Source organism: Rhinoraja longicauda, chromosome 21 (assembly GCF_053455715.1).
Source record: "Rhinoraja longicauda isolate Sanriku21f chromosome 21, sRhiLon1.1, whole genome shotgun sequence".
Classification (NCBI taxonomy): Eukaryota; Metazoa; Chordata; class Chondrichthyes; order Rajiformes; family Arhynchobatidae; genus Rhinoraja; species Rhinoraja longicauda.
In genome coordinates this window covers 23,513,815-23,540,353 of record NC_135973.1, presented here as the reverse complement: position 1 = coordinate 23,540,353, position 26,539 = coordinate 23,513,815, and the positions used below count along the sequence as shown (strand labels likewise).

At 45.4% G+C, this 26,539-nt stretch overlaps 1 protein-coding gene across 6 annotated transcripts in view; it reads right to left on the bottom strand.

Annotated features, from left to right (window-relative positions):
* Positions 1–473: 473 nt before the first annotated feature.
* Positions 474–26,539, bottom strand: part of tsc2 (TSC complex subunit 2) — a 91,492-nt gene continuing 65,426 nt past the window's right edge. For 5 of the 6 annotated variants that reach the window (XM_078418115.1, XM_078418116.1, XM_078418118.1 and 2 more), the window contains 11 exons: positions 22,530–22,598; positions 17,117–17,280; positions 15,314–15,819; positions 10,568–10,646; positions 9,289–9,375; positions 7,725–7,911; positions 6,217–6,356; positions 5,905–5,983; positions 4,844–4,935; positions 2,624–2,722; positions 474–1,257 (listed from right to left, as the gene is read on the bottom strand). In XM_078418115.1, the coding sequence (XP_078274241.1) occupies positions 1,015–1,257; positions 2,624–2,722; positions 4,844–4,935; positions 5,905–5,983; positions 6,217–6,356; positions 7,725–7,911; positions 9,289–9,375; positions 10,568–10,646; positions 15,314–15,819; positions 17,117–17,280; positions 22,530–22,598 (1,745 nt within the window). In that variant the 3' untranslated portion in view covers positions 474–1,014. The remainder of the gene's footprint in view (positions 1,258–2,623; positions 2,723–4,843; positions 4,936–5,904; positions 5,984–6,216; positions 6,357–7,724; positions 7,912–9,288; positions 9,376–10,567; positions 10,647–15,313; positions 15,820–17,116; positions 17,281–22,529; positions 22,599–26,539) is intronic. The other variant, XM_078418117.1, reaches the window with a different exon arrangement.

The window sequence follows — 26,539 nt, the reverse complement described above, 5'->3', positions numbered from 1 at the left end:
TCCCTCCCCCCCACCCCACCCTAGTCATCCTGCTAGTTCCACTGTTTGCATCCATATACTCCTTCATTATCACTTCTTCCACAGCCAACAATGGACCATTGTGGGCTCCACCTTTCCTTGGTCATCGGTGCCGGCTCTGATTTGTTCTGGACCTTTTTATACCTCTAGTTTCCCTCTCCCCTGATTCTTCAGCCTGAAGAAGGGTTTCGACCCGAAACGTCACCTATTCCTTTTTTCCAGAGATGCTGCCTGACCCGCTGAGTTACTCTGGCTTTTCGTGTCTATCTTCGGTGTAAACTAGTACTTGCCCTTCCTTCCTGTACAGCAAGTCTAAATGGCCTTGTTGCAATAGCTCCAGTTTAAATTAACATTACCGATCAAGGATTCGAAGAGAAATTGACCCTGCAGAGTCGAGGTTTTCAAAGCAACTCAGGAATTCTTTTCAAATGAAATTTATTCATTTTTAGTACAACATTTCAACACTGACACTTGCCTTTAAAAATTGTGTGAAGATTGACAACACATCTTCCTTTAGAAGGTAATTGCACAAAGAATAGTTATTACCGGATCAGAAGGGAACTGAGTAAGAGGTGCTATCCGAAACCTCACTTACTTTCATTCGTCAACTCAAATCTGCTTGGTAGAGTCGCTCCAATCACCCAGACCCAAAGAATGAGGGATGTTCATGACCTCTCAATGCTCATCAGGGCAGTGAACGGTCATTTATTTGAATACATCCCCATCAGAGTCGTTTTGGAGAGTGGAGGGGGAGCAGGAGGAGGGAGAGCTACATCCATAACCAACAAGAGGCTCTGCTTGTTTATCTGCGTCTTCAAAGGGGGTTGGAGCCCAACCGGCCCACCCTCTTGGCGGAGGTCAGTTGAAGCAGCATTTCCTGGACAAACAGTGCAGCGGTAAATCCTATTCTACCCCCACGGCAAACTAAACACTGTTTTTGGCTTTCGTCACAGTATGGCGTACGTATTGCACACTTCCGGCAGGCGAGAGTCGGCTTTAAACAAAGTCTGTGAAATCGTCCACGGTGGACATCAGCCTCTTCCTCTGGCCGGTCTCGCAGCCGGCGGACTGCGACTCTGACAGGTGCTGCGGGAGGTAATGGTGGTGAGAGAGGTGCTGCTGCTGTGCTTGGTGGTGGTGATGGTGGTGGTGGTGGTGGGAGCTCTTACTCTGGTTGGCAGCGTGCATGTGTATCAGGGAGATCCCGGCGTTCTGACGATACTGCAGATCCTCGCACACCTGGGCCAAAGGGAGAAAAAAACCCCATCATTTCAAGAATAAACTTTATTACAGTCATAGAGCATGGAAACAGGCCCTTCAGCCCAACATGCCCATGCCGACCAACATGTCCCATCTACACTAGTCCCACCTGCCTGTGCTTGGCCCATATCCCTTCAAACCTATCATGTTCATGTACTTGGAACAGAATTAGGCCATTCGGCCCATCAAGTTACTCCGCCATTCAATCATGGCCGATCTATCTTTCCCTTCCAACCCCATTCTTCTGCCTTCTCCCCATAACCCCCGACACCCTTACTAACCTATCCATGCACCTGCCTAAGTGATCCTATGTCTTATGAACAGCAGCTTATATGGGGAAGACACAGAGTGCAGAATATAGTTCTCAGCATTGTAGGGCATCAGTTTTAGTTTAGGTTGGAGATACAGCGTGGCCCACCGAGTCCGCAATGACCAGCGATCCTTATACACTATCACTATCCTACACGCTAGGGACAATTTACAATTTTTACCGAAGTCAATTAACCTACAAATCTGTAGGTCTTGTGGTGTGGGAGGAAACCAGAGCACCCAGGGAAAACCTAGGCAGTCACGGGGAGAACGTATAAACTCCGTACAGACAGCACCCCTAATCAGGGTCGAACCCAGGTCTCTGGCGCTGTAAAGCAGCAATTTAGTTTAGTTTAGTTTAGAGGTACAGTGCGGAAACAGGCCCTTCGGCCCACCGAGTTCGTACTGACCAGCAATCCCTGCACATTAACACTACACTAGGGATAATTTTTACATTTGTACCAAGCTGATTAACCTACAAGCCTGTACATCTTTGGAGTATGGGAGGAAACCGAAGTTCTCTGAGAAAACCCACGTAGGACACGAGAATGTACAAGAGACAAGCACCCGTAGCCAGGATCGAACCCGGGTCTCTGGTGCTGTAAGACCACAATTCTACCTCTGCACCACCATGCCGTTCCAAGTCCAATGCCCACAATGGGGTAGAGGTGAATCGGACAGCACCCTAGTTCAGGGAAGGACCTTTCACAAGTCTGATGACAGAGGGGAAGAAGCGGTTCCCAAGTCCGATGGTACTTTCAAGCTTCTGAATTTTCGGCCAGATCGGAGCAGGAAGAAGGAGGAATGACCGGGAACATTTACAGCATAAAACTGGCTCTTTATCCCTGATGGTGTATGCCAGAGATTGTGCCCCACCATTCATGAGCTGAATTGTCCGCGTGTTTGTATAACCTCCCCGCCAATCTGCCTCCCTTTTCTCTGCCATGGCAAATTCCACACTTTAAGCATTTCGGATCAGGATGTTTCTCCTGAACTTCAATTCTACGTTCATGTCAGGGAACCCAGTTATCAATACCTTGGATCGAATACGTTTGATCTGGCGTAACCTTGCTAGCCACTTGCTTGCGTAGGCTTCTGAAGGAACTGCACTTTTGTGGTGTACAAGGGAAGCCATCTACAACAAAGGAACAAAAAGCATATATAATTAGTCAAAAGTGTTTAATTGTCATATGTGCTGAAAAAGGAACAATGAAATTCTTTCTTGCAACAGCAGAACTGGTCAGTAAACACAGTAATCATAGATAACATAATAAAGTGTACGGGTGATTGCTGGTTGTCGTGGACTCAATGGGCCGAAAGGCCTGTTTCCATGCTGTATTTCTAAACTAAATTAAAGTCAAAGGGTTGTCTCCCTTGAAAATGGGTGAGGTCTGAGCTCAACATCTTCAATCATAGACCATGACTACTGTCGACAACTCTACCGAGATGTGGGTTGGAGTGGTTGTCATGGGACAGTAAGGAAAGGTAACGATGAAAGAGGTACCTTAACACAACTTCAATGTGTTAAATTCCTCAAAACCATATGGCTTCTCCACTCTGGATGCACGTTCGGTACATTAACCTGTGATGAGCGTTTGACGACTCTGGGCCTGTACTCGCTGGAGTTTGGAAGGATGAGGGGGGGAACCTCATTGAAGCTTACCGAATAGTGAAAGGCCTGGATAGAGTGGATGTGGAGAGGATGTTTCCACTAATCGTGGGAGAGTCTAGGACCAGAGGCCATAGCCACAGAATAAAAGGACGTAGCTTCAGAAAGGTGATGAAGAGGAATTTATTTAGTCAGAGGGTGGTGAATCTGTGGAATTGATTGCCGTATAGGTCAAGTCATTGGATATTTTTAAGGCGTAGGTTGACAGATTCTTAATTAGTACGGGTGTCAGGAGTTATGGAGAGAAGGCAGGAGAATGGGGATAAGAGGGAAAGATAGATCAACCATAATTGAATGGGGGAGTAGATAATGGCGGAATAGCCTAATTCTACTTCTATAATTTATGAATTTACAATCAAAAAAAGGAAAAAGAAAAAAAAAACGATATTAGTGCAAAACAAAATCCCGAAGTTCCAAGTACAACCACAACAGATTGTAGTTCAGTTGGTGTTTATAATGTTCGAGAGCCTGATGGTTGTTGGAAAGAAGCTGTTCATGAACCTGGAGGTCACGGTTTTCAGACTCTAATACCTTTTCCCCCCCCGATTAGCATCAAAGCTATGCATCACGTTGACTTGGTCTTGATGTGGCAGCCTCTAAAAGTGATGGGCTCATGAAGACAACTACAGCTGAAAAGATTAACTGCTCAGCAGTGATCAATACTGATTCTCATGAAGCTTGGCGTAATTATGGTGGCACGGTGGTTGCAACGGTAGACATCCAGGTTCGATCCCGACTACGAGTGCTGTGTGTACAGAGTTGGTATGTTCTCGTCGCGAATTCATGGGGGTTTCTCCTGGTGGTCCCGGTTTCCTCCCATCTCTCAAAAGATGTGCAGATTTGTAGGTTAATTGGCTTCTGTAAATTGTCTGGATAGAACAAGTGTACAGGTGATTGCTGGTCGGCGCGAACTCAGTGGGATGAAAGGCCTGTTTGCACGTTGTATCTCTAAATTAAACAGTTCAGACTGGAAAAGTGACCCAGAAACTCGGTTGTTTCAGTCTCAATCCAGTTCCTTGGTTCTACATTTTGACTACTCGTAATCTCCTCATGGTTTGCCTACTTTGAAGAAGCTCTCCTCCTTTCTCTGAAGAAAGGGTCCCGACCCAAAAAGTCACCTATCCATGTTCCATAGAGATGCTGCCTGACCTGCTGAATTACTCCAGCACTTTATGTGTGTTTTGTTTTGTAACCCAGCAACTGCGGTTGGTTCCCTGTGTCTACAATCTGACTGTTTTGACTGAAGTCAATGGAAAGGGAAAAAAAGAAACTTCATGCAGGGTGGTGAAAGATAAAATTCATCTCAACCTATTTCTCAGACCTAACGCTAAACTGCTGAACGAACTCAGCAAGTCAGGCAGCATCTCTATGGAACATGGATAGGTGACGTTTTGTGTTGGGACCCTTCTTCAGACTGTCCAGAGAAAGGAGGAAGTGAGAGGTGAGTTCAGGCAGAAGTGAGAAGACAGATGACGTTTTGGGTCAGGATCCTTCTTCAGACCAAACAAGTGGCAACCTTCTCCTAAAGAGCTCAATTAAGCATTAAAATTACCCTATTAAAATGAACAGAAAAAAAAATACACTTACGTTTGCATGTAAAGCCATTTGACGCACCAAGAGAGGGAGGTTCTTGTCAGACACAATCCTAGCCACGCTTGTGTCAACTAACCCCTCCATATCTACAAAATGAAAACATCAGTAAACCACACATAAAAATCTTAATCTTTAAAACTCAAGCAAATGTTTAAAAAACATTTGGTTAGGTGCAGGGATAGGATAGGTTTAGAGGGATATGGGCCAAATGCTGGCAGGTGGGACTGGTGTCATTGGGACATATTGGTCGGTGTGGTCAAGTTGGGCCAACCTGGCTGTTTCCCTGCTGTATGACTCTATAAAAGATTCCCTGAATGAAGATTCGAATTACTATGTTTGTAGTAAAATGTAAACATTTGAGATATCTTGAATTTAAATAGATAATCACAAATATTTTGCAGCTCGAGAGGACTTTGGCTTGGGCACATTTGGATTACCATGAGCAGTTCTGGTGGCACGATTAGAGGAAGGATGTGGAGGCTTTGAAGAGAGTGCAGGAGGTTTACCAGAATGCTGCCTGGATTAGATGGTAATAGCTACAAGGAGAGGTTGGATATTATTCTCTAGAACACCAGAGGTTGAGGGGAAACCTGATAGAAGTATATAAAATGAGGAGAGGCAATAGATAGGGTAGACAGTCAGAACCTTTTTGCAATGGTGGAAATGTCAAAGACTAGGGGGCATAGCTTTACGGTCAGAGGGAGAAAGTTTAAAGAAGATGTATACTGCGATTTTGTTTTAATGCCTGGAAAGAGCTGCAAGGGGTGGTTTGTGCAGATACGATAGGGCATTTAAGAGGCTTTTAGATAGGCAAGTGGATATGCAGGGTTGTGGATCACATGCAGGCAGATGAGATTAGCAGACATCGTGGGCTGAAGGGCGTGTTCCTGTTCTATGTATTCACAAGGAAGGGTAAAGCAAGTGATGCCAGACTTTAGAGAGTGGCAGTAAGCTGTGTGCAAGAGACCCGTACAGCTGCATACACTCGTAGCCCACTTAAAAACAACAGCAGCAAACAATCGTACTTTGCGGAAATCCGTTGCACATTAACTCACCTTGGCGCGCTTGCAGCGTTACCAGGTTGCTTTCAAAGTCCAGAGGTTTGATTATTATTTCCACAAAGTTAAACTGACCCTATTAAAATAAACAGAAAAATAAAAACCGGCAGTGATCAAACAATAGGTTTCTCAAAAAAGTCCCTCTGCATTTTCCTCACAACCCACATGGTGTCCAGCTTAGAGCTGCCAGGAGAGCAAGTAAAAAGGATGTGAATGGGGGGGAAGAGTAAAGGCAGGAAAGAGAAAGAGTGAGAACCAGAGAAAGGGGGAAGAAGGTGGAAAAACAACAAAAAAGCAATTCAAATTTACCTTTATAGTTCCCAGTTTGTACTCCTCTTCAGTGTCCTTGTATATAACCACCACATAGTCATTTCCAATGTGCCTTTTCTTGTTGCAACAGGCTCGATCCGATTCTTTGTTCGGCATCAGGGTCGCGATGTGAAAGATTGCTTTAAGGGGATTGGAGAAAATGAGAGTTTGTCACTGCGCGGAGCAAGGATGGGAGACCAGAAGATGGCTGACTTTGCAAACTGGGCAATTAGAATTTTGGAAACGCATGTTCAATGGCGACCAAATAAGGTGCATTTTACAAATCATCTCCCAATAAAATCGTTGGAAAAGAAAATCGGAAGTGAAATAAAAGGGTTACAGTCAGAACCTTTTTCCACCCGGGGTGGAAATGTCCAATGCTGAATGGCATAGCTAAAATGTGAGAGGGGAAAGTTTAATCGAGATGTGCGGGGAAAGTTTTTATTTTACACAGAGAGTGATGGGGACCTGGAACGCGCTGCCAGGGATGGTGGTGGAAGCAGATACGGTAGTGGCTTTTAAGAGGCTTTTAAATAGGCACATGGAAGTGCAAGGAATAGAGGGATATGGATTATATACAGGCAGATGAGATCAGTATAACTTGGCATCATGTTCGGCACAAACATTGCACAAAGGACGTAGCTTTAGAAAGGAGATGTGGAGGAATTTCTTGTGAGGGTGGTGAATCTGTGGAATTTGTTGCCACAGACGGCTGTGGAAGCCATGTCATTGGGTATTTGTGAGGTGCAGAGTCACAGATTCTTGATTAGTAAGGGTGTCAAAGGTAATGGGGAGAAGGCAGGAGAAGGAAAGATAGATCAACCATGATTGAATGGCAGAGTAGACATGATGGGCCAAAGGGCCCGTTCCTTTGCACTGCTGTTCTATGAAAATTGTGGACGTGATGATGAGTAATTTTGCAGATGAAATAAAAGTTGACAGACTTGGTTAGGGACAGTGAAGAGGGTTGTGTCAAAAGATACAGCAAGAGGGTGATAAAGTATTTGAGTTTTCCTCTGTGGAAGGAATTGCAGATGCTGGTTTACACCGAAGATAGAGACACAAAAAGCTGCAGTACCTCAGCGGGTCAGACAGCATCTTTGGAGAAAAGGAATAGGTGACGTTTCGGGTCATGACCCTTTAGTTTAGAGATACCGCGCGGAAACAGGACCTTTGGCCCACTGAGTCCACACCGACCAGCGATCCCCGCACATTAACACTATCCTACACACACTATGGACAATTTTATAGTTATACCAAGCCAGTTAATCTACAAACCCGTACGTCTTTGGAGTGTGGGAGGAAACCAAAGATCTCGGAGAAAACCCACGCGGTCACAGAGAGAACGTGCAAACTCCGTACAGGCAGCACCCGTAGTCAGGATCGAACCCCGGGTCTCTGGCGCTGTAAGGCAGCAACTCTACCGTTGCGCCACCGTGTCACCCTATCTACCTTCCGTGCCTATCTTCAGCAAGAATATGGACCTACGACAGCTTACAATCACCCACCTTGCATGATGTCATCATGCCAGCAGTAAGTAAACTGCCCATCATCACCGTAAGTGTCAAGCCCACCAAGGAATATTTGTTCTGGGTTGCAGTCTTGAAGATAGATCAATTTACCAAGGCCAGTGAGGAACTGTGCATACCTCGACGACCCATACGCATTGGACAGAATTTCAACTTCATTATTAGTCTGAAACAAAACAAAATCAAAATTACTTCAAAAGCTCTCTGAACGAGCTGAAGATTTGCTTATATTTATTGAAAATGCACTAGCTTGCTTAGTTTTTTAACTTCAGCAATACAGCATGGAAATAGGCCCTTCGGCCCACCGAGTCCTCGCCGACCATCAATCACCCATTCACATCAGTTCTCTGTTATCTCACTGCCGCATCCACTTCCTGCACACTCGGAACAATTTACAACGGCCAATTGACCCGCAAACACCAAGCACGTCTATGGGATGTGGGAAGAAACCCGTGCGGTCCCAGGTGAACATGCAAACTCCGCACAAACAGCACCCGTAGTCCGGATCAAACCCGGATCTCTGTCCGGTTGTACCCTTTATCCTTTAACTGTACACTGTGGACGGCTTGATTGGAATCATGGATTGTCTTTTCTTTGACCGGGAGAGCACACAAAAAGCTCTCCCGCCCTCTCCTAACCTTCCCTCCCTCCCCCAATCCCTCGCCTTCCCCCCTCCCTCTCCTTGACCCCCCTCTCTCTCAAAGTCAGGATCGAACCCAGGTCTCTGGTGCTGTGAGGCTGCAGCTGTACCAGATACACCACGGTGACCAAGGATAAAGGGTACAACCGGCCAGAGACCCAGGTTAGAACCTGACTATGGGTGGTGTCTGTGCGGAGTTTGCAGGTGAGTTTCTCCGTGACCGCATGGATTTCCTCACAACATGCCAAAAACGTGCGTGTTTGTAGGTTGATTGGCTTCTGCAAATTGCCCCTAGTGTGTAGCTAGTGGATAACATAGAACGTGTGAATTGGTGAACAATGGTTTGAGTGGGCTGAAGGGTGTGTTTCCATGCTGTATCTCTTAAACTAAATTCTAGACCTCAACAAGGGAGGAACTAGTTGGCAATCTCAGCAAGGAAGGCCAGTGGTCATGCACAAGGCTGTTGTTTGAGTAGAAGGTAGGTTAAATCTTAAGATTATTAAGGGGTTGGACACATTAGAGGCAGGAAACATGTTCCCAATGTTGGGGGAGTCCAGAACCAGGGGCCACAGTTTAAGAATTAGGGGTAGGCCATTTAGAACGTAGATGACGAAAAACTTTTTCAGTCAGAGAGTTGTAAATCTGGGGAATTCTCTGCCTCAGAAGGCAGTGGAGGCCAATTCTCTGAATGCATTCAAGAGAGAGCTAGATAGAGCTCTTAAGGATAGCAGAGTCAGGGGGTATGGGGAGAAGGCAGGAACGGGGTACTGATTGAGAATGATCAGCCATGATCACATTGAATGGTGGTGCTGGCTCGATGGGGCTGAATGGCCTACTCCTTTGTCTATTGTCTTAAATAGAGCGAGTCAGTATATCAGTTTAATGAGTCGAAGATATCCATACCTGTCCTTCCCCAACATACACCACTCCAATCTTGTGTGTATCGTAAGGCGGCATCTGATCAAGGACTTTAATGGCGCGGTCTGTAATCTAAGATCAACAAAGCTGCCTGTTAATGACTGATCACTTGCAATACACGTCACGTTTCTCAACAATAATCAAGGACACACTATTAACATTTTCACTGGACTTGCAGCAATTATTTTGTGAAGGTCACACACTCATCCAGACACACAGAAGCAGAGACATGAGCCAGTGATTCATCTTGGATAGAGTGGACGTGGAGAGGATGTTTCCACTAGTGGGAGAGTCCAGGACCAGAGGGCACAGCCTCAGAATAAACGGACGCACATTTAGAAAGGAGATGAGGAGGAATTTCTTTAGTCAAGAGGGTGGTGAATGTGGGATTCATTGCCACAAACCGCTATGGAGGCCGTCATTGTCTATTTTTAAGGCGGAGATTAACAGATTCTTGATTAGTAAGGGTTCCAATGTTTATGGGGTGAAGGCAGGAGAATGGGGTTGAGAGGGTAAGATAGATCAGCCATGATTGAATGGCGGAGTAGGCTCAATGGGCCGAATGGCCTAATTCTGAACTTATGCTCGCAGATTTTGTTTCCATTACAACAAAAGAGGGATAACACTAAACTAGTGTGAATGGGTGATTGATAGTCAGTGTGGACTCAACGGGCCGAAGGGTCTGTTTCCATTCTGTATCTTTCAATCAATTCCGTTAATCTATCTAACCACCACGGATTGGAAAGGTTTAGAGGGATATAGGCCAAACGCAGGCAAAAGGGCCTAGCTTAGATGGTGCATCTTGGTTGGCATGGACGACTTGGACCGAAGGGCCTGTTTTCATGTGGTATGACTCTATGATGCTAATCAATCAAACCATGAGGGTTGCAGGGACAAGTAAAAATATTCGCTTCTCACACCCCAAGAACAAATAAATATGAAGATGTACAGGAGGGAAGCCATTCGTTTCATCATACCCATGCCAGTACTTCAAAAGAGCTGGCCAACTTGTCTTACTCTCCTTACAGGCTTCAAACTACTTCCCTTCACAAATACACATCGATCACTCTGTCAAAAGCTTCTAATCGTCCTCCCACCACACTATCAGGCAGTGTGCTCCAGATTGTAACTTGTCCCATTAATGTCCTTCCACTGTGAGTAGCTTCGTGTATTACCTCTGCTGCTATCTGAACAATTAACTTATTTTATATACCTCAATTCCACCCGTCACATAGCAACATTTTAATGACTTAAAACTACTTACCTCATTCTTGGGAACTAGAAGTGGCTTGTTTGACTCACTCCCAAAGAAAGGTGAATGATATAGCTGAAGAAACACAAAACTGGAGAAAAAAAACCACTTTTCCTTCCACATTCTTCGAGTAAGTTGAGGTTTATTTTAAATTTATTTCAAAAATGTCAAGCATATGGTGACAGATTCATCAATTACCAAGAACAAGAGGGTTGTTTTTCAGCACAGGAACATAGAACTGCACAGCACAGGAGCAGGCCCTTCAGCCCACAATGTATGTGCCGAACATGATGCCAAGATTAGCTAATCTCCTCTGACTACATGTGATCCATATCCCACCATTCTCTGCATATCCATGAGCCTATGTAAAAGCCCCTTACCGCCACTATTGTATCTGTCTCCACCACCAGGCCAAACAACTTGCCGTGTATAAAATTGAGAGGCTTAGATAAGGTAGACACAGAACCTTTTCTCCCAGGGTGGAAATGGCAGCACGTTCCAATCACCCAACACCTGTGCGTAAAAAACTAGCCTTGCACCTCGCCGTTGAACTTTGCCCCTCTCACTTTAAAGCTATGACCTCCAGTTATTAACATTTCCACTCTGGGAGCAAAGGTTCTGACTGTCTACCCTATCTAAACCTCCCAATTTATGAGTTAAGTTGAGTTTAGTTTATAGTGATGTGAACCGAGGTACAGTGAAAAGTGTTTGTTGCGTGCCAAACAGTCAGCGCAAAGACAATACATGATTACAATCGAGCCATCCACAGGGTGCAGGTACATGATGAAGGGAATTACGTGAATAACGTTTAGTGCAAGATAAAGTCCAATTAAAGATAGTCTCCAATGAGGTAGATAGTAGCTCAGGACTGCTTTTTAGTTGTCGGTAAGATGGTTCAGTTGCCTGATAACAGCTGGGAAGAAACTGTCCCTGAATCTGGAGGTGTGTGTTTTCCTACTTCTTTGCCTTCTGCCTGATGGGAGATGGGAGAGGAGGGAGTGGCCGGGGTGCGACTCGTCCTTGATTGTGCTGGTGGCCTTGCCGAGGCAGCGTGAGGTGTAAATGGAGTCAATGGAAGGAAGGTTTAGTTTGTGTGATGGTCTGGACTGCGTCCACAATTTCCTACAATTTCTTGCAGTCTTGGATGGAGCTGTTCCAAAACTATGCTGAGATACATATTGATAAAATGCTTGCTGCAAGTTGTTAGGTCTGGAGTTAACAAAGAAGAGGACCAGGGTAGAGAATGGACCAGGTCACACCGACAACTAACCAGCATTTCCGTCACGACCTGGTGGCAGTGAGTGTATGGATTAGCAGGTTCCGATTTCTGCACTTACCCACTTTGGCAGCAGAGTACAGAGTGCTGGAGGTCAAACGCACCTCTCCTTTCACCCCGCACGTACTCCTCAATTCAGTGCTAATATTAATACAAGGCAAGAAGTTGGATTCACTTCATATTTGGCCTCTCAACTTCATTGGAAGAGGGCGAGTGATCAAATTAAAATAAAGGGAAGTAAATCGAGTGCTTAATGATTTTAGTTTATTTGCATCCATTATATCTATTGAATGAAATTGTACAATTTAGTGTTAATGAAATTATTATGGCTCACTGGCACAGCTGATGGTAGAGCTGCCTCACCACACCATAGACCTGGGTTCAATCCTGGTCTCGTGCCTGTGTGGAGTTTGCATGCTCTCCCTGTAACTGCTTGGGTTTCCTCCGGTTTCCTCCCATGTCCCAAAGACGTGCGGATTTGTAGTTTAATTGGCCTCAGCAGATTGCCCCCAGATTTCTGGATGAGAAACTGGGAGAACATAGAACTAGTGTGAGCAGGTGATCAATGGTCGGCAGGGTCTCAGTGGGCAGAAGGGCCTGTTTCCATGCTATATCTCCGAACTAATTACACTAGACCATGCCAAAGCTGTTCTCAGTAATTCCCTGCTGCTCCTGCTGTTTCACAGCCTTTCTCAATGTAATCATGCAAAGTCAGTCATTCGATTAAAAAAAAATAGAGAATAACTTCCAAGTTACCTTAAAGATCTTACAGCACATGAGAACTGTTAACGTGATTAAGTTTTAATTATTGTTACACAGTCTCTTGGTCCTTAACCCAAAAGGATGTGGGGAGATAGCTATGCCCAAATGTTTAGAAATGTAATGGATTTTAATATTTTTTTGAATATGTTCTAATCTTTATTTGATGCTGTGAAAGTAATTTAAATTTATCTAAGGATTCAGGCTTTCATTCCAAGGTGTCTTGCCAGAACAGTCAAGGACCAGCATTAACTCAGAGCAGCTGACATTGAGTGGGGTAACCAAGAACTTGACTAACGGAGATCAGAGCATCAAATGCATGAATAAAGAGTGGGAGCAGAACAGCTTGACTCCGAGATCCCTCGTCCATTTAATAAACTCTACTGAGGTAGATGGTAGCTCAGGCCGGGCGATAGGATCACAGCCGGGAAGAAGCTGTAACTGAATCTGGAAGTTTGCGTTTTCACACTTCTGTATCGCTTGTTTGATGGCAGAGGGGAGAAGAGGGAGTGTCCGGGTCCTTGATTACGCTGTTGGCCTTGCAGAGGCAGCGTGAAGTGTAGATGAAGTCATTGGAAGGGAGGTTGGTTTGTGTGTTGGTCTGGGCTGCGTCCACAATTCTCTGCAATTTCCTGGGGTCTTGGCTGTTCCCAAACCATGCTGTGATGCATCCCAATAAAATGCTTTCCAAGGAGCAAATAGCAGGCAAGATAAAGGTAATGGTGACAGAGAGGCTGAGGTTGGTAACAGTCCAGGGTCAAGGCAGGAAACCATACGGCTCAGCCTGAAACAATGGCTGAGAATTGGCCTTACAGCAAGATCTGTTTTCCCCGTATTTAGCCAGACCAATCTGAAACTTGTACAAATTGAGAAACAAGAGGTAGCTGGGAGTTGGTGATGAGATTTTTTAGATTTTTTTAGATTTAGAGATTCAGCGCAGAAACAGGCCCTTCGGCCCACCGGGTCCGCGCCGCCCAGCAATCCCCGCACATTAACACTATCCTACACCCACTAGGGACAATTTTTACATTTGCCCAGCCAATTAACCTACATACCTGTACGTCTTTAGAGTGTGGGAGGAAACCGAAGATCTCGGAGAAACCCCACGCAGGTCACGGGGAGAACGTACAAACTCCGTACAGTACAGCACCCGTAGTCAGGATCGAACCCGAGTCTCCGGCGCTGCATTCGCTGTAAGGCAGCAACTCTACCGCTGCGCCACCGTTAAAGGCTGGGTGTTAAATGTTTATGAAATCTGAAATCTTCAGATAACATCAGTGATGGGAGGTGCATGAATAAGGAAGGGGAGGGGCAAAGTCTGCCAATATCAGGGACTCATAGTTAGTCTGAAGAAGAAGAAGGGTCTCGACCCGAACCGTCACCCGTTCCTTCTCTCTAGAGATGCTGCCTGTCCGCTGAGTTACTCCAGCTTTTTACGTCTATCTTCGATTTAAACCAGCGTTTATTTTTGTTTTCCATTATATTAATACATTTAATAGGTCGTTAATGAATATAGAAATGAATGTGTGAAGGTTCTGCAGAAGACTTGTGCCCATGGCCTACCTGTCACTGTTGTTGTAGGATAAATTGAAGTATGTGCCAATATATTGGTGTTTATAAAGCTTTTGGACAGGCACATCCAATGCAATAATGAAGGGGTATGGATCACAAGCGAACAGAGATTAATTTACCATGACATCATGTTTGGCACAGTCATTGTGGACCGAAGGGCCTGTTCCTGTGCTGTACTGTACTATTCGATGTTCTATTAATTGTACTGTTCTATGCATTAAGGAAAATGCATCTTATTCCCAATATAACTTATGACCATAAGACATAGGAGCAGAATTAGGCCATTCGGCCCATCGAGGCTGCTGCAACAATCAACTACAGCAGATCTATCTTTTCCTCTCAAACCCCAATCTCCTGGCTTCTCCCGTAACCTTTGATGCCCCAACTAATCAAGAATCTATCCATCTCTGCTTTAAAAATACCAAATGACGGCGTCCACTGCCGCCTGTGGCAATGAATTCCACAGCTTCACCACCCTCTGGTGAAGGTAATTCCTTCTCATCTCCGTTCTAAAGTACGTCCTTTTATTCTGAAGCTGTGCCCTCTGGTCCTATCATATCATATCATATATATACAGCCGGAAACAGGCCTTTTCGGCCCTCCAAGTCCGTGCCGCCCAGCGATCCCCGTACATTAACACTATCCTACACCCACTAGGGACAATTTTTACATTTACCCAGCCAATTAACCTACATACCTGTACGTCTTTGGAGTGTGGGAGGAAACCGAAGATCTCGGAGAAAACCCACGCAGGTCACGGGGAGAACGTACAAACTCCTTACAGTGCAGCACCCGTAGTCAGGATCGAACCTGAGTCTCCGGCGCTGCATTCGCTGTAAAGCAGCAACTCTACCGCTGCGCTACCGTACCGCTACCTAGTCTCTCCCACCACTGGAAACACCCTCTCCACATTCACCCTATCTAGACCTTTCATTATTCGGTAGGTTTCAATGAGATCCTCCCCCCTCGTCTACCTAAACCCCAGCGAGGAGGCCCACAGCCAGCAAATGCTATTCATATGTTAACCCAATCATCCCCGAGATCATTCTCGTGAACCTCCTCTGGACCCTTTCCAACGCCAGCACATCCTTCCTCGGGTATGAGCCTCGAAAAAGTACGTCCTTTAGAATCCAAAGAGGGATTTGACCTACCTTGGGCTTATTCCACTAATCTTCTCCGCATTCGACGCCGACGATCTGTTCTGAACCCCGTTACGCTGTGACCTCCGGCCCCTCCTCGATGGTGCCGAGTCAGAAATGGTGTGACCCCTGGGCCTGTAGAGGTTTGGAGATAGAGGGGGTTCCTTCTTTTCTGCCGGAGGTAGTGTCTCCTGCTTGCTGCCGTCGCTGGTTTCCAGTCTGCCATTGGGAGGACATTCCTCTTCAATACTCTCCGCGTGACTCCTCGGCTTTGCCTCAGTTGCTGGCTTCCCGGCGGGCCCCTCTTTCCCGTTTACCTCCGACGTTTCTTGGAGGTTCTGAAGCTCTGGGGAGGAGCTGGACTTGTTGAGAGTTTGAGCGTGGTTGAAATCAAATTCTTCCTCCAATGGATCAATGGCCAAAGAAGATGGCACCACCTTATCAGAGGCAATGCCCGTTATCCCTGTATCTTCTCCCTGAACAGTCTTGTCTTCCTCCTGACTGGATGTTGATGACGACTTAAGCCCAAAAAATGTTGGCATTCAATCATTTAGTATTCATCACATATTTATCTTCTTGCAATTAGTTTTACTTTAACCAAATTCACTAAACATAGGTTTCCGCATTTCATTCAGTTTCCCTAAAGTTTAGAGATTTTAGGACATTATAATCAGCTGGTGAAAGTACCAATGTATTATCTTGTTTGCCCAACACTATGAACATTGAATTCTCCAGTTTTAATTCAATGTTAAATTAAACCTTTCCTTCCCCCCTCCCACTTTTCCTTCCCCCCCCCCACTACCTTTCCTTCCCCCCCCCCTTCTTGTGAACCTTCCACCCTGGCCCGGCATGCACCCATTCTTCCCACTATCTCACCCCTCTCCCCCCTCTCCTACCCCTTCTGCCTACTGTCCACGTTAACCATCGATCACCGATTCACACTAGTTCTATCCCACTTTCTCATCCACTCCCTACACACATTAGAGGCAATTTGCAGAGGCCAATTAACCTATAAACCCGCATGGCTTGAGGATGGGGGAGGAAACTGGAGCACCCAGAGGAAACCCATGCTATGACGGGGAGAGTGAGCAAACGGCACACAGACAGCGTTCAAAGTCAGGATCGAACCCAGGTCTCTGGCGCTGTAGGGCAGCAGTTCTACCAGCTGCGCTACCATGAAGGTGAAGTGCCAGTCAGTTAATCAGCTCAGAACAGATGAACGGGTGCAAGGGACTGCTGAGGAGGGTGAAAATCTACATTCTTGTTCAATAAGGTACATGGACTAAGAATGATCCAGGGATGATTGGGTTAACCTACGGTGGGTGTTTGACATCACTGGGCCTGTAATTGCTGGTGTCTAGAAAGATGAGGTGGGGACCTCATTGAAACTTACCGACTAATGAAAGTCCTGGATAGTGAATGTGAAGAGGATGTTTCCACTAGTGGGAGAGACCAGAGGCCATAGCCTCAGAATAAAAGGACATAACTTTAGAAAGATGAAGAGGAATTTCTTTAGTCATAGTGAGGTGAATCTGTGGAATTCATTGCCACAGATGGCTGTGGAGGCCAAGTCGCTGGGTATTTTTAAGGTGGAGATGGACAGGTGCTTGATTAGTAAGGGTGCCTGGGGTTATGAGGAGAAGGCAGGAGAATGGGGTCGAGAGGGAAAGATAGATCAGTCATGTTTGAATGACGGAGTCGACAATGGGCCAAATGGCCTAATTCTACCCCTAGAACTTATGAACATGACTACACTAGTCATACAGATTTTCATGAGAACAGTGACGGAAGAACCAAGGAAATAGAGTAACTTACTCGGCTGTATGATGTTGTAATCACGTCCTGGCTCTCTGCTGGCATGAAGATCGGCTCAGAAACTATTACCTCAAAGTCCTCGAGCTCGTGAGACTCCACGGGGGAATCACAGGCCTTCAAGTGCACGCCCAGCCCATCGCCTTCCTCCGACACAGCAACCGAATCTACAAATGTGGTTTACCGTCAGAACACATCCACCTTCTCATTCCTCACGACAACGGCATTTCCTTAAGTTTAGATGAATGCGGTGCAAATTGGAAACTTCATAGCAGACAAGCCCTTATTCGAGATGGATGAAGATTTGAGGAGGTTTAGCATGTTTTATCCATTCAGAATATTGATGTTAACATAACATTGATGTTAACATAAGCAGAACTGCAGCAACAGCTATGAAAAGCACTACGTTTATCCATCATTCCGACATTTAAGTCAGACCTTTGCGGCTTATCAATGTAGCTAATCTGAAGGAGGGTCTCGACCAGAAACGTCGTCACCCATTCCTTCCCTCCCGACATGCTGCCTGACCCGCTGAGTTACTCCAGCATTTTGTGTCCACCTTAGCTAATCTGAACCTTCCAAGGCTGGTTTCAACAGAGCATAAAACAGGTCCACCACCGATTTCTCGGTCCCTCCTTTAATCCGGACAAGATCCCCCTCCCCCATGGAAGTTCCCCCGAAAATGTGGAGCCTAGGCCGGGTGAGGCAGCCGATCTCAACCTCACTGGGAATTTGAATTTGCCCTCTGTGGCCAGGGCTCTGGAACTCTGGCCCAGCCGGAAATGGCAGATCCTTCCTATGGCCGACTTTTGCAGCCGATCGGTGGGTCGGATTTGCCGTCAGCGGCCGGGGCTCAGGAGGAACTCCACCCCGGCCGAAGCCGGCAGATCCGTTCCCATAGCCGACTTCTGCGCCCGGCTTTGCGGTCCGGTATCTCCCCCACCCCCACCCCAATTTCAAGCTCCTATTCACATACAAAGCCCTAAACGGGCTTGCCCCCCCCCCATATCAAAAATCTTCTAACCCACCACTCTATCTCCAGGTCCCTCAGGTCGGCCGATTTGGGGCTACTACACTATCCCGCGGTCTAGGCTTAAGCTCAGGGGTGACCGCGCTTTTGCGGTTGCAGCTCCTAGACTGTGGAACAGCATCCCTCTCCCCATCAGAACTGCCCCCTCCATCGACTCCTTTAAGTCCAGGCTCAAAACCTATTTCTACTCCCTAGCGTTTGAGGCCCTCTGAGGAGGTGTGGTGAACTGTTTATGTATGTGCTGTTATGTTTGTGTGCCATTGTATGTTCGTTCTTAGTACCTGAACTGATGTACAGCACTTTGGTCAACGTGGGTTGTTTTTAAATGCGCTATACAAATAAAATTGACTTGACTTGACTTGAAGGCCGTGACCTCTGTTGGTCCAGCAAAATGGATAATCCAGAAAGGCGTCGGAAAGAACTGCCGATGCTGGGTTAAACCAAAGATAGACACAAAATGCTAGAGTAGCTCAGTGGGACAGACAGCATCTCTGGAGAGAAGTCACCCATTGTGATGTTTCGGGTCGAGACCCTTCTTCAGCCCACCCCCCTGACATCAGTTTGAAGAAGGGTCTCGGCCCGAAACGTCCCCCATTCCTTCTCTCCAGAGATGCTGCCTGTCCCGCTGAGTTACTCCAGCTTTTTGTGTCTATCTTCGGTTTAAACCAGCATCTGCAGTTTCTTCCTACAGATTAATTAAACCTCTAGCATTTTTAGGAGTACTGGCAAGAAAGCGCAAATACTTTTTATATGGTTGAAGCACAAGGAACACTGTTGATTAATAGATCAAAATTATATGATTATCAACTATGCTCCTTGACCCTGGACTTTCAATGTAGCATTACTTCCAACAAAACCACTTTATATTGGAAATTACTACAATCACACAATACGTTGAGAAACGTTTGCTTGACCCATAGCAAATCAAGTGAACTACTTCAATTTAAAAATTACACTTTAGGGAAACACACATAATTTCCCTTCAGCACTGGGGCAATCTCTGCCTGTTTGTCTATAACAGAGCAGAGAGTGATCTTGACTAGCACACATCTTTTAATATATCTCTAGTCTCAGATTCAAAATTAAACCACAGATCTAGTATCAATTCCTGCTTGCAAAACAGGTTTAAATTTCTATAATGTTTATTAAATTGGAAGATGCAGTATGGAAACAGGCCCTTTGGCCCCTGAGTCCATGGCGACCTTCGATCCCCTGTTCACACTCGTTCTGTGTTATCTCACTTTCGCATCCACTCTCAACGCACTAGGGGCAACTTACTAGGAGGCCAATCAACTTACATACTCGTACGTCTTTGGGAAACCGGGGCACCCAGAGGAAATCAGAGAGAACGTGCAAACTCCACACAGACAGCACCCAAGTCTAGAATCAAACCCAGTGCTCTTGCACTGTGAAACATAGAAACATAGAACATAGGTGCAGGAGTAGGCCATTTGACCCTTCGAGCCAGCACCGCCATTCAATATGATCATGGTTGAAGCACCAGGTCTACCAGCTGCACCACTGTGCCACCTCCAACTACAATCACCTTTAAACAGATGGCAGGCTTCTAAATTCGCACAACTTTGAATACAGGCTGGATCACGTCGAACAGCTTAAAATAAAAGTGTTTCCTAACTTCATAACTGATTTGATTTTTTAAAGTTTAGTTTAGTTTACAGATACACCGCGGAAACAGGCCCTTCGGACCACGGAGTCTGTGCCACCCAACTATCCCCGTACACTAACACTATCCCACACTCGAGGGACACTATACAATCTTTACCCAAAGCAAATCAACCTACAAACCTGTGCGCCTTTGGAGTGTGAGAGGAAACCAGAGCACCCGGGGAACACCGACGCGGACATGGGGAGAACATATAAACTCTTTACAGACGGCACCCATTGTCAGGATCAAACCAGGGTCTCTAGTGCTGCAAGGCAGCAACTCTACCGCTGCGCTACCATGCCGCCACAAAGTGTCAGATTAATCCTGCTCTTCCCTTTAAATGTGCGTGTTCTCTAAGTAATTGTACAGGTTTCGCCCGAGTTCTCTGGTGTACTCTCACATCCCAAAGACAAGCGATACATTTTCTGGGGAACGTAAATTAACTTTTAGTGTAGGTTAATAGCAAAAAATAGTCAGAGGATATGATGGGCTCTTGATAGTAGTAGATCACGATTGTGAGAAAGAAATAGAGCAAAGGGGATTGTTCCCTGGTAGTTACATAAACAGGACGACCTGAATGGCCTCCTTCTGTGTTATCATAAGTATGAGATTGGAAGAACCAGATTCTTGTTACCCATCCAAATAGTTCACATCAGCTTATTAAAAATATCAATCTAATAAAATTTCAATTGTGAAACTAGGCTTGTTCCATTAAATGGAATGATTTAACCCTCTGGTTAAATCGTCACCCATTCTTTCCATCCAGAGATGTTGCCTGTCCTGTTGAGGTACTCCAGCATTTTGTGTCTATCTCTGGTTTACTTATTTTGATTGATACACCAACCTCTCATTTACTTCCTATATTTTACTCAAAAGAAGGAAATTAAACTACAAGTACATAGTGAGGATGGACACAAAGTGCTGGAGTAACTCAGAGGGTCAGGCAGCATCTCTGGAGAAAAACGATAGCTGACGTTTTGGGTCAGGACCCGTAGAATCATGGAGTCATAAAGTCATACAGCGTGAAAACATGCCTTTCGAGCCAACTTGCCCACACTGACCAACATGTCCCATGTACACTAGTCCCACCTGCCATGCATTTGGCCCATATCCTTCTCAACCTATTCTATCCATCTTCAGCCAAGTCTGAAGGAGGATCCCGACGCGAAACGTGATCTATCCTTTTTCACCAGAGATGCTGCTTGACCCGCTGAGTTAGTCCAGTACTTTGTGTCTATCTTTGGCATAAACTAGCATCTGCAGTTCTTTGTTTCTACAAGTACATTGTTTCCTGACGACACAGGTAGACAGGGTGGTGAAGGGCAGTGTTTGGCACATTTGTCTTCATCGGTCATTTAGAATGGAGATGATGGGGAATTTCTTTAGCCAGAGGGTGGTGAATCTGTGGAATTCATTGCCGCAGATGGCGGTGGAGGCCAAAACATTGGGTATTTTTAAAGCAGAGATTGGCAGGTTCTTGATGAGTAAGGGCATCAAAGGACACAGCAAACAAGCATGAAAATGGGGTTTGGAGGGAAAAATAGATCAGCCATGATCCAATGATGGAGCAGACTCGAGGGCTGCAAGGCCAAGCCAGGGAAATGAGCCCAACATCAGTGGTGGGAACGTTAGTGCAGGGGATTCTAAGAAACGGGATCTATCTGCATTTGGAAAGGCAAAGTCTGATTGGGAATAGTCAGCATAGCTGAGCATGTGGGAAATCATGTCTCACAAATTTGATGGTGTTTTTTTGAAGAGGACACCAAGAGAACTGACGAGGGCAAGGCAGTAAGACAATATCTTCATTGACGTTAGCAAGGTTTTTGACAAGGTCCCGCATGGTAGGCAGGTCTGGAAGGTTAGATCGCATGGATCCAGGGAGAGCTGGAGAAATGGATTTCAAACTAGCTCGGAGAAAGGAGTCAGAGGCGGCTAGTCGAGTGTTTTTCATTATATTGGAGGACTGCCACCATGTGTTGTACCGCAGGGATCGGTGCTGGATCTTCCATTGATGATCATATATATTAATGATTTGGATGAGAATATGTGTCAAAATTAGTACGTTTGTGAATGACACCAACATTTGTGTTGCAAGTACAGTGAAGAAGGTTGTCTGAAGTATCGAGACGGGAGGGGATTGTGAGTAGAAGTTACTTAAAATTACAGAATTCAATGTTCATGACACTGGGTTGTAAGATCCCCGATTACTCCAGCATCTTGTGTTCACTTGTGCATTAACCAGTATCTGCAGTTCTTTCTTTCTACAGTATACAAACCAAAGTTTTAATCTACTGGGAGTTATGATGTGTAAAGGAATGCATACACAGCAAGGCTTTGAGAATGTTATAACACCCCCAAATAACCACACAAGACTAGGTGTTGGAAACTGCAGCAGATCGTGAGTGAAACCAACGTACTTAAAAATGATTTGGAAGGGCATGCTTGATTAAGTTCAACTTCCAGATAATGAAACTAAGCCTTTTGTTAGTAAGCAAACTGCGGAAAAACAAAAATTATTGGACAAATGTTTAAACGCAGCGTCGTAAGCTTTTCAGAACTGCGCTGCAAAGCAGCAGCCACTTTCAACTGGAAGAATACCATGCTACTCCAGCTAATTAAAGAGCTACATCTGCCACACATACACACAGAGAGCTATGAAACAGCACGGGATGCATGGATACTAATGATTCACGGGCGCCCTGGAGGGTGCTGGCAAGTACCTGCCCAGGAAATGCTCCTGTGCAATTCTCCTCGACAGCTTGTCTGGCACATAGAAGAGAAAGAAGCAACTGCAAAGGGAAATGAAATCAGTGGCCGTGTGAGGCATGGGAGAAATTCTTGTTAACAGAATGCAAAACGCAAAGGCCCATGACAAGAGCTACACAATCCCTCCTGCAAAGACTATTTATATTAACACGCAAAACCTGCACAAATTTCAAATCACTCACACAGGCTTATTTGAGGTGGACAATGAAACCTTTATTAAAATTACATTTCTGCTAAATTTCTGAGTTGTAGACTTCAAAACACCAGGTTCTTTTACTTTAGACTTTCGAGACACAGCATGGAAACACGCCCTTCAGCCCACTGAGTACATGCCGATCAGTGCACTATCATGCTGTAAGGTCTATCCTCTGACCATTGATTCCACATGCTTCCTCAGCCATTGTCTTAGGCTATGCTGCATGATTTGCAGTCTTTAGACTTTAGATTTATAGATAAAGCGTGGAAACAGGCTCTTCGACCCACCGAGTCCACGCCAACCAGCGATCACCCCGTACACTAACAACATCCTACGCACTAGGAACAATTTTACAACTTACCAAAGCCAATTAACCTACAAACCTGCAAGTCTTTGAAATGACGGAGGAAACCAGAGCACCCAGAGAAAACATACTAACTCTGCACAGACAGCACCTGGAGTCAGGATCGATCCCGGGTCTCTGGAGCTGTAAGGCAGCAACTCTACCACTGCACCAACACTGTTTTGTGCCAGGAAAATTATAGCGTTTCCCCATGGGGGGTATAGGGAATAGAAATGGCAATTGATTGCATTGAAGCAAGTCCCTTGCTGCTCCACTGCGGAATGTATACTGATATAAATACTGGTTGTGCACCTGGGGCTGTGCTTTAGATACCAGACATCTAGCACCTCTATATTAATGGGAGAGGATAAACAACTTGCCTTAAGGGCCTGTCCCACTTAGGCGATCTTTTTGGCGACTGCCGGCGACTGTCAAAATCGTAGCAGATCGCCGAACTTTTCTTTTACCCGACGATAATGACCACGACAATGCCGAGTCAGGTCGAGATTACAGCGTCTTCTGAAACATCGCGAAATTCCCACGCTGTCAATGCTTCTCCGGCGTCCTGGTTTTTGCTGAAATCACTGACAAGTCGGTAAGTACTTGAGAGTTTTGAACTATAACACCTTGTATGGGTTACTTAAAAAACAAGCTTCACTGTAACAGGGAATAAACCGGATTTACTTCCAGTTTACTAATAGCTGTATTTGTGAAAAGTGTGTGGGCATTCTTTGAAAATGTAAGGGAGATGCATATCTGGTTTCTGGGTTGCATATCTGGGTTGGGAGCCTACTTTAAATGTAATGGCTGAGGCCAAAAACATTGCGAAATTCCCACGCTTACCTGACTGTCAAACTGTGGCCTCCAATCTACCTGTCAAATGTCCTGACGGTAAATAAATTGGTTAAACACAGGCATTTTATGGTATTTTGAAATGACTTTACTTATTTTAATATTATGTGCTTCTAAATGTATCTTAAGAGAACCTATCAAACCTGGGGACAGCATTCAACAGTGCCCGCAATAAGCAACGATACCTGGCGACAAGCCAGCTGTCGCCGAGAGATTTCAAACCCTTTTTTTTCGGCGACGTGCCGAGATCCGCTACGATCCAATAGACAATAGGTGCAGGAGTAGGCCATTCGGCCCTTCGAGCCAGCATCACCATTCAATGAGATCATGGCTGATCATTCTCAATCAGTACCCCATTCCTGCCTTCTCCTCATAACCCCCTGACTCCACTATCCTTAAAAGCTCTATCTAGTTCTCTCTTGAATGCATTCAGAGACTTGGCCTCCACTGCCTTCTGAGGCAGTGAATTCCACAGATTTACAACTCTCTGACTGAAAGAGTTTTTCCTCATCTCCGTTCTAAATGGCCTACCCCTTATTCTTAAACTGTGGCCCCTGGTTCTGGACTCCCCATCGATCCACTACGATGTTTGGAAGACTCCTCACGATCATGCCCGCGACACCCCGGCGAACGTTCGGCGACAGCCTAGTCGCTGGCAGTCGCCTTAAAATCGCCTAAGTGGGACAGGCCCTTTATTCTCCAAGGCAGTGATGGGCGTTGCAATGAATTACTGTGGCCCTTGTCCTTTTTATTGCTGTTGCTTGGGAAAACAGTGAGCCGTACCCTCTATTGCTTGCAAACAACTGTGAGCTGTGCTCTCTATAGCTTGGAAAAACCGCCAACCACACCCTCTATTGCTTGGGGAAAACGTCAAGCCATGCCCTCTATTACTTGGTGGTAATTGTGAGCTGTGCCCTCTACTGCTTAAGAAAACTCTGTGCCCTCAACTGCTGAAGAAAACTCTGTGCCCTCTACTGCTTAAGAAAACTCTGTACCCTCTACTGCTTAAGAAAACTCTGTGCCCTCTACTGCTTAAGAAAACTCTGTTCCCTCTATTGCTTAAGAAAACTCTGTGCCCTCTATTGCTTAAGACAACTCTGTGCCCTCTACTGCTTAAGAAAACTGTGCCCTCTACTGCTTGGAAAAACTGTGGATTGTGCTCTCAATTGCTTAGAAAAAACATGGATCTCATCCTCTATTGTTTTAAAAACTCTGAGGTTGTGCCCTCTATTGTTTCAAAAAAATGTCAGCTCTATTGCTTGGGAAAAATGTGGGCTGTGCCCTCTATTGCTTGAAAAAACTGTGGGCTACCCCTTCTGTTGGTTAGGCTGTGCCCTCTACTACTTGTTAATAACTGTGAGCTGTGCCCTTTATTGCTTGAAATACTGTGCCCTCTGTTACTTGGGGAAAAATGTGCGTTGTGCCCACTAACACAAGCGGGTTGCAGGGAATGCTGAAGAATCTATTGGCGACTTTAAGGTATGTATCACGAACACTTATCCTCCCCCTAAACTTGGATAATTTGCAGAAGACCCCAATTTAAAGTCCCTGTACCCTGGTAGACTGAGATTTGTCCCTCTAAGATCAGCATACAGCCCACCCAAGGGGCACAATGCTTGTCCAGAATTTATATAAATATAGACATCCACGCTTCACTCGGGTACTTTTGCATCTGAAAACTGCATTTACAGGCGGAAACTATACCACGTGCAAATTTAGATTTAATTTTAGAGATACAGCCTGGAAACAAGCTCTCTGGCCCACAGAGTCCACACTGACCATCAATTACCCCTTCATACCAGTTTTCCCATTCACTTCCTATACACTATGGGTAATTTACAGCGGTTAATTAACCTACAAACACACATTTTGGGGTTCGTGGGAGGAAACCGGAGTACCCGGAGGAAACCCACGTGGTCACAGGGAGAAGGTGCAAACTCCACCCAGATAGCACCCGAGGTCAGGATTGAACTCGTGTCTCTGACGCTGTGAGCCAACAGCCCTGCCAGGTGTGCCGCTGTGCTGCCCCTACTTAAGCTCTTGGGAAAATAGTACCACACCAAGATGTTTTTGATCCCAAAGCTGTAATGTTTCTAAATGCATCACCTGCAAGGATATCTTTTTTTTAAAGTAACTTTAGTGAATTACATCATTAAAAACTGTCTTAATAAGCTAAAATATGATACCAATGCTGGAGTATCTGGAATATTACAGTCTCAAACTAACTTTGATTTCTATCACAATGATTAAAGCAAGCTCATCTTTACTCTCAGCACTTTACAATCTTCAGGATTCAGAGTCCAAATATTTAGATGCATTCCTTCTATCTAGAGATGCTGCTTGTCCCACTGAGTTACTCCAGCATTTTGTGTCTATCTTCAGTATAAACCAGCATCTGCAGTTCTTCCTACACATTCAAATGAAGATTATTACTTCCATTTCTGAATATCACTATTTCCAATCTCTCTCGAAAGCCATTATTTAAAACCATTACTTAAATTTTCCACAAAAAGACACAAAATGCTAGAGTAACTCAGCGGGTCAGGCATCATCCCCGGAGAACATGGATAGGT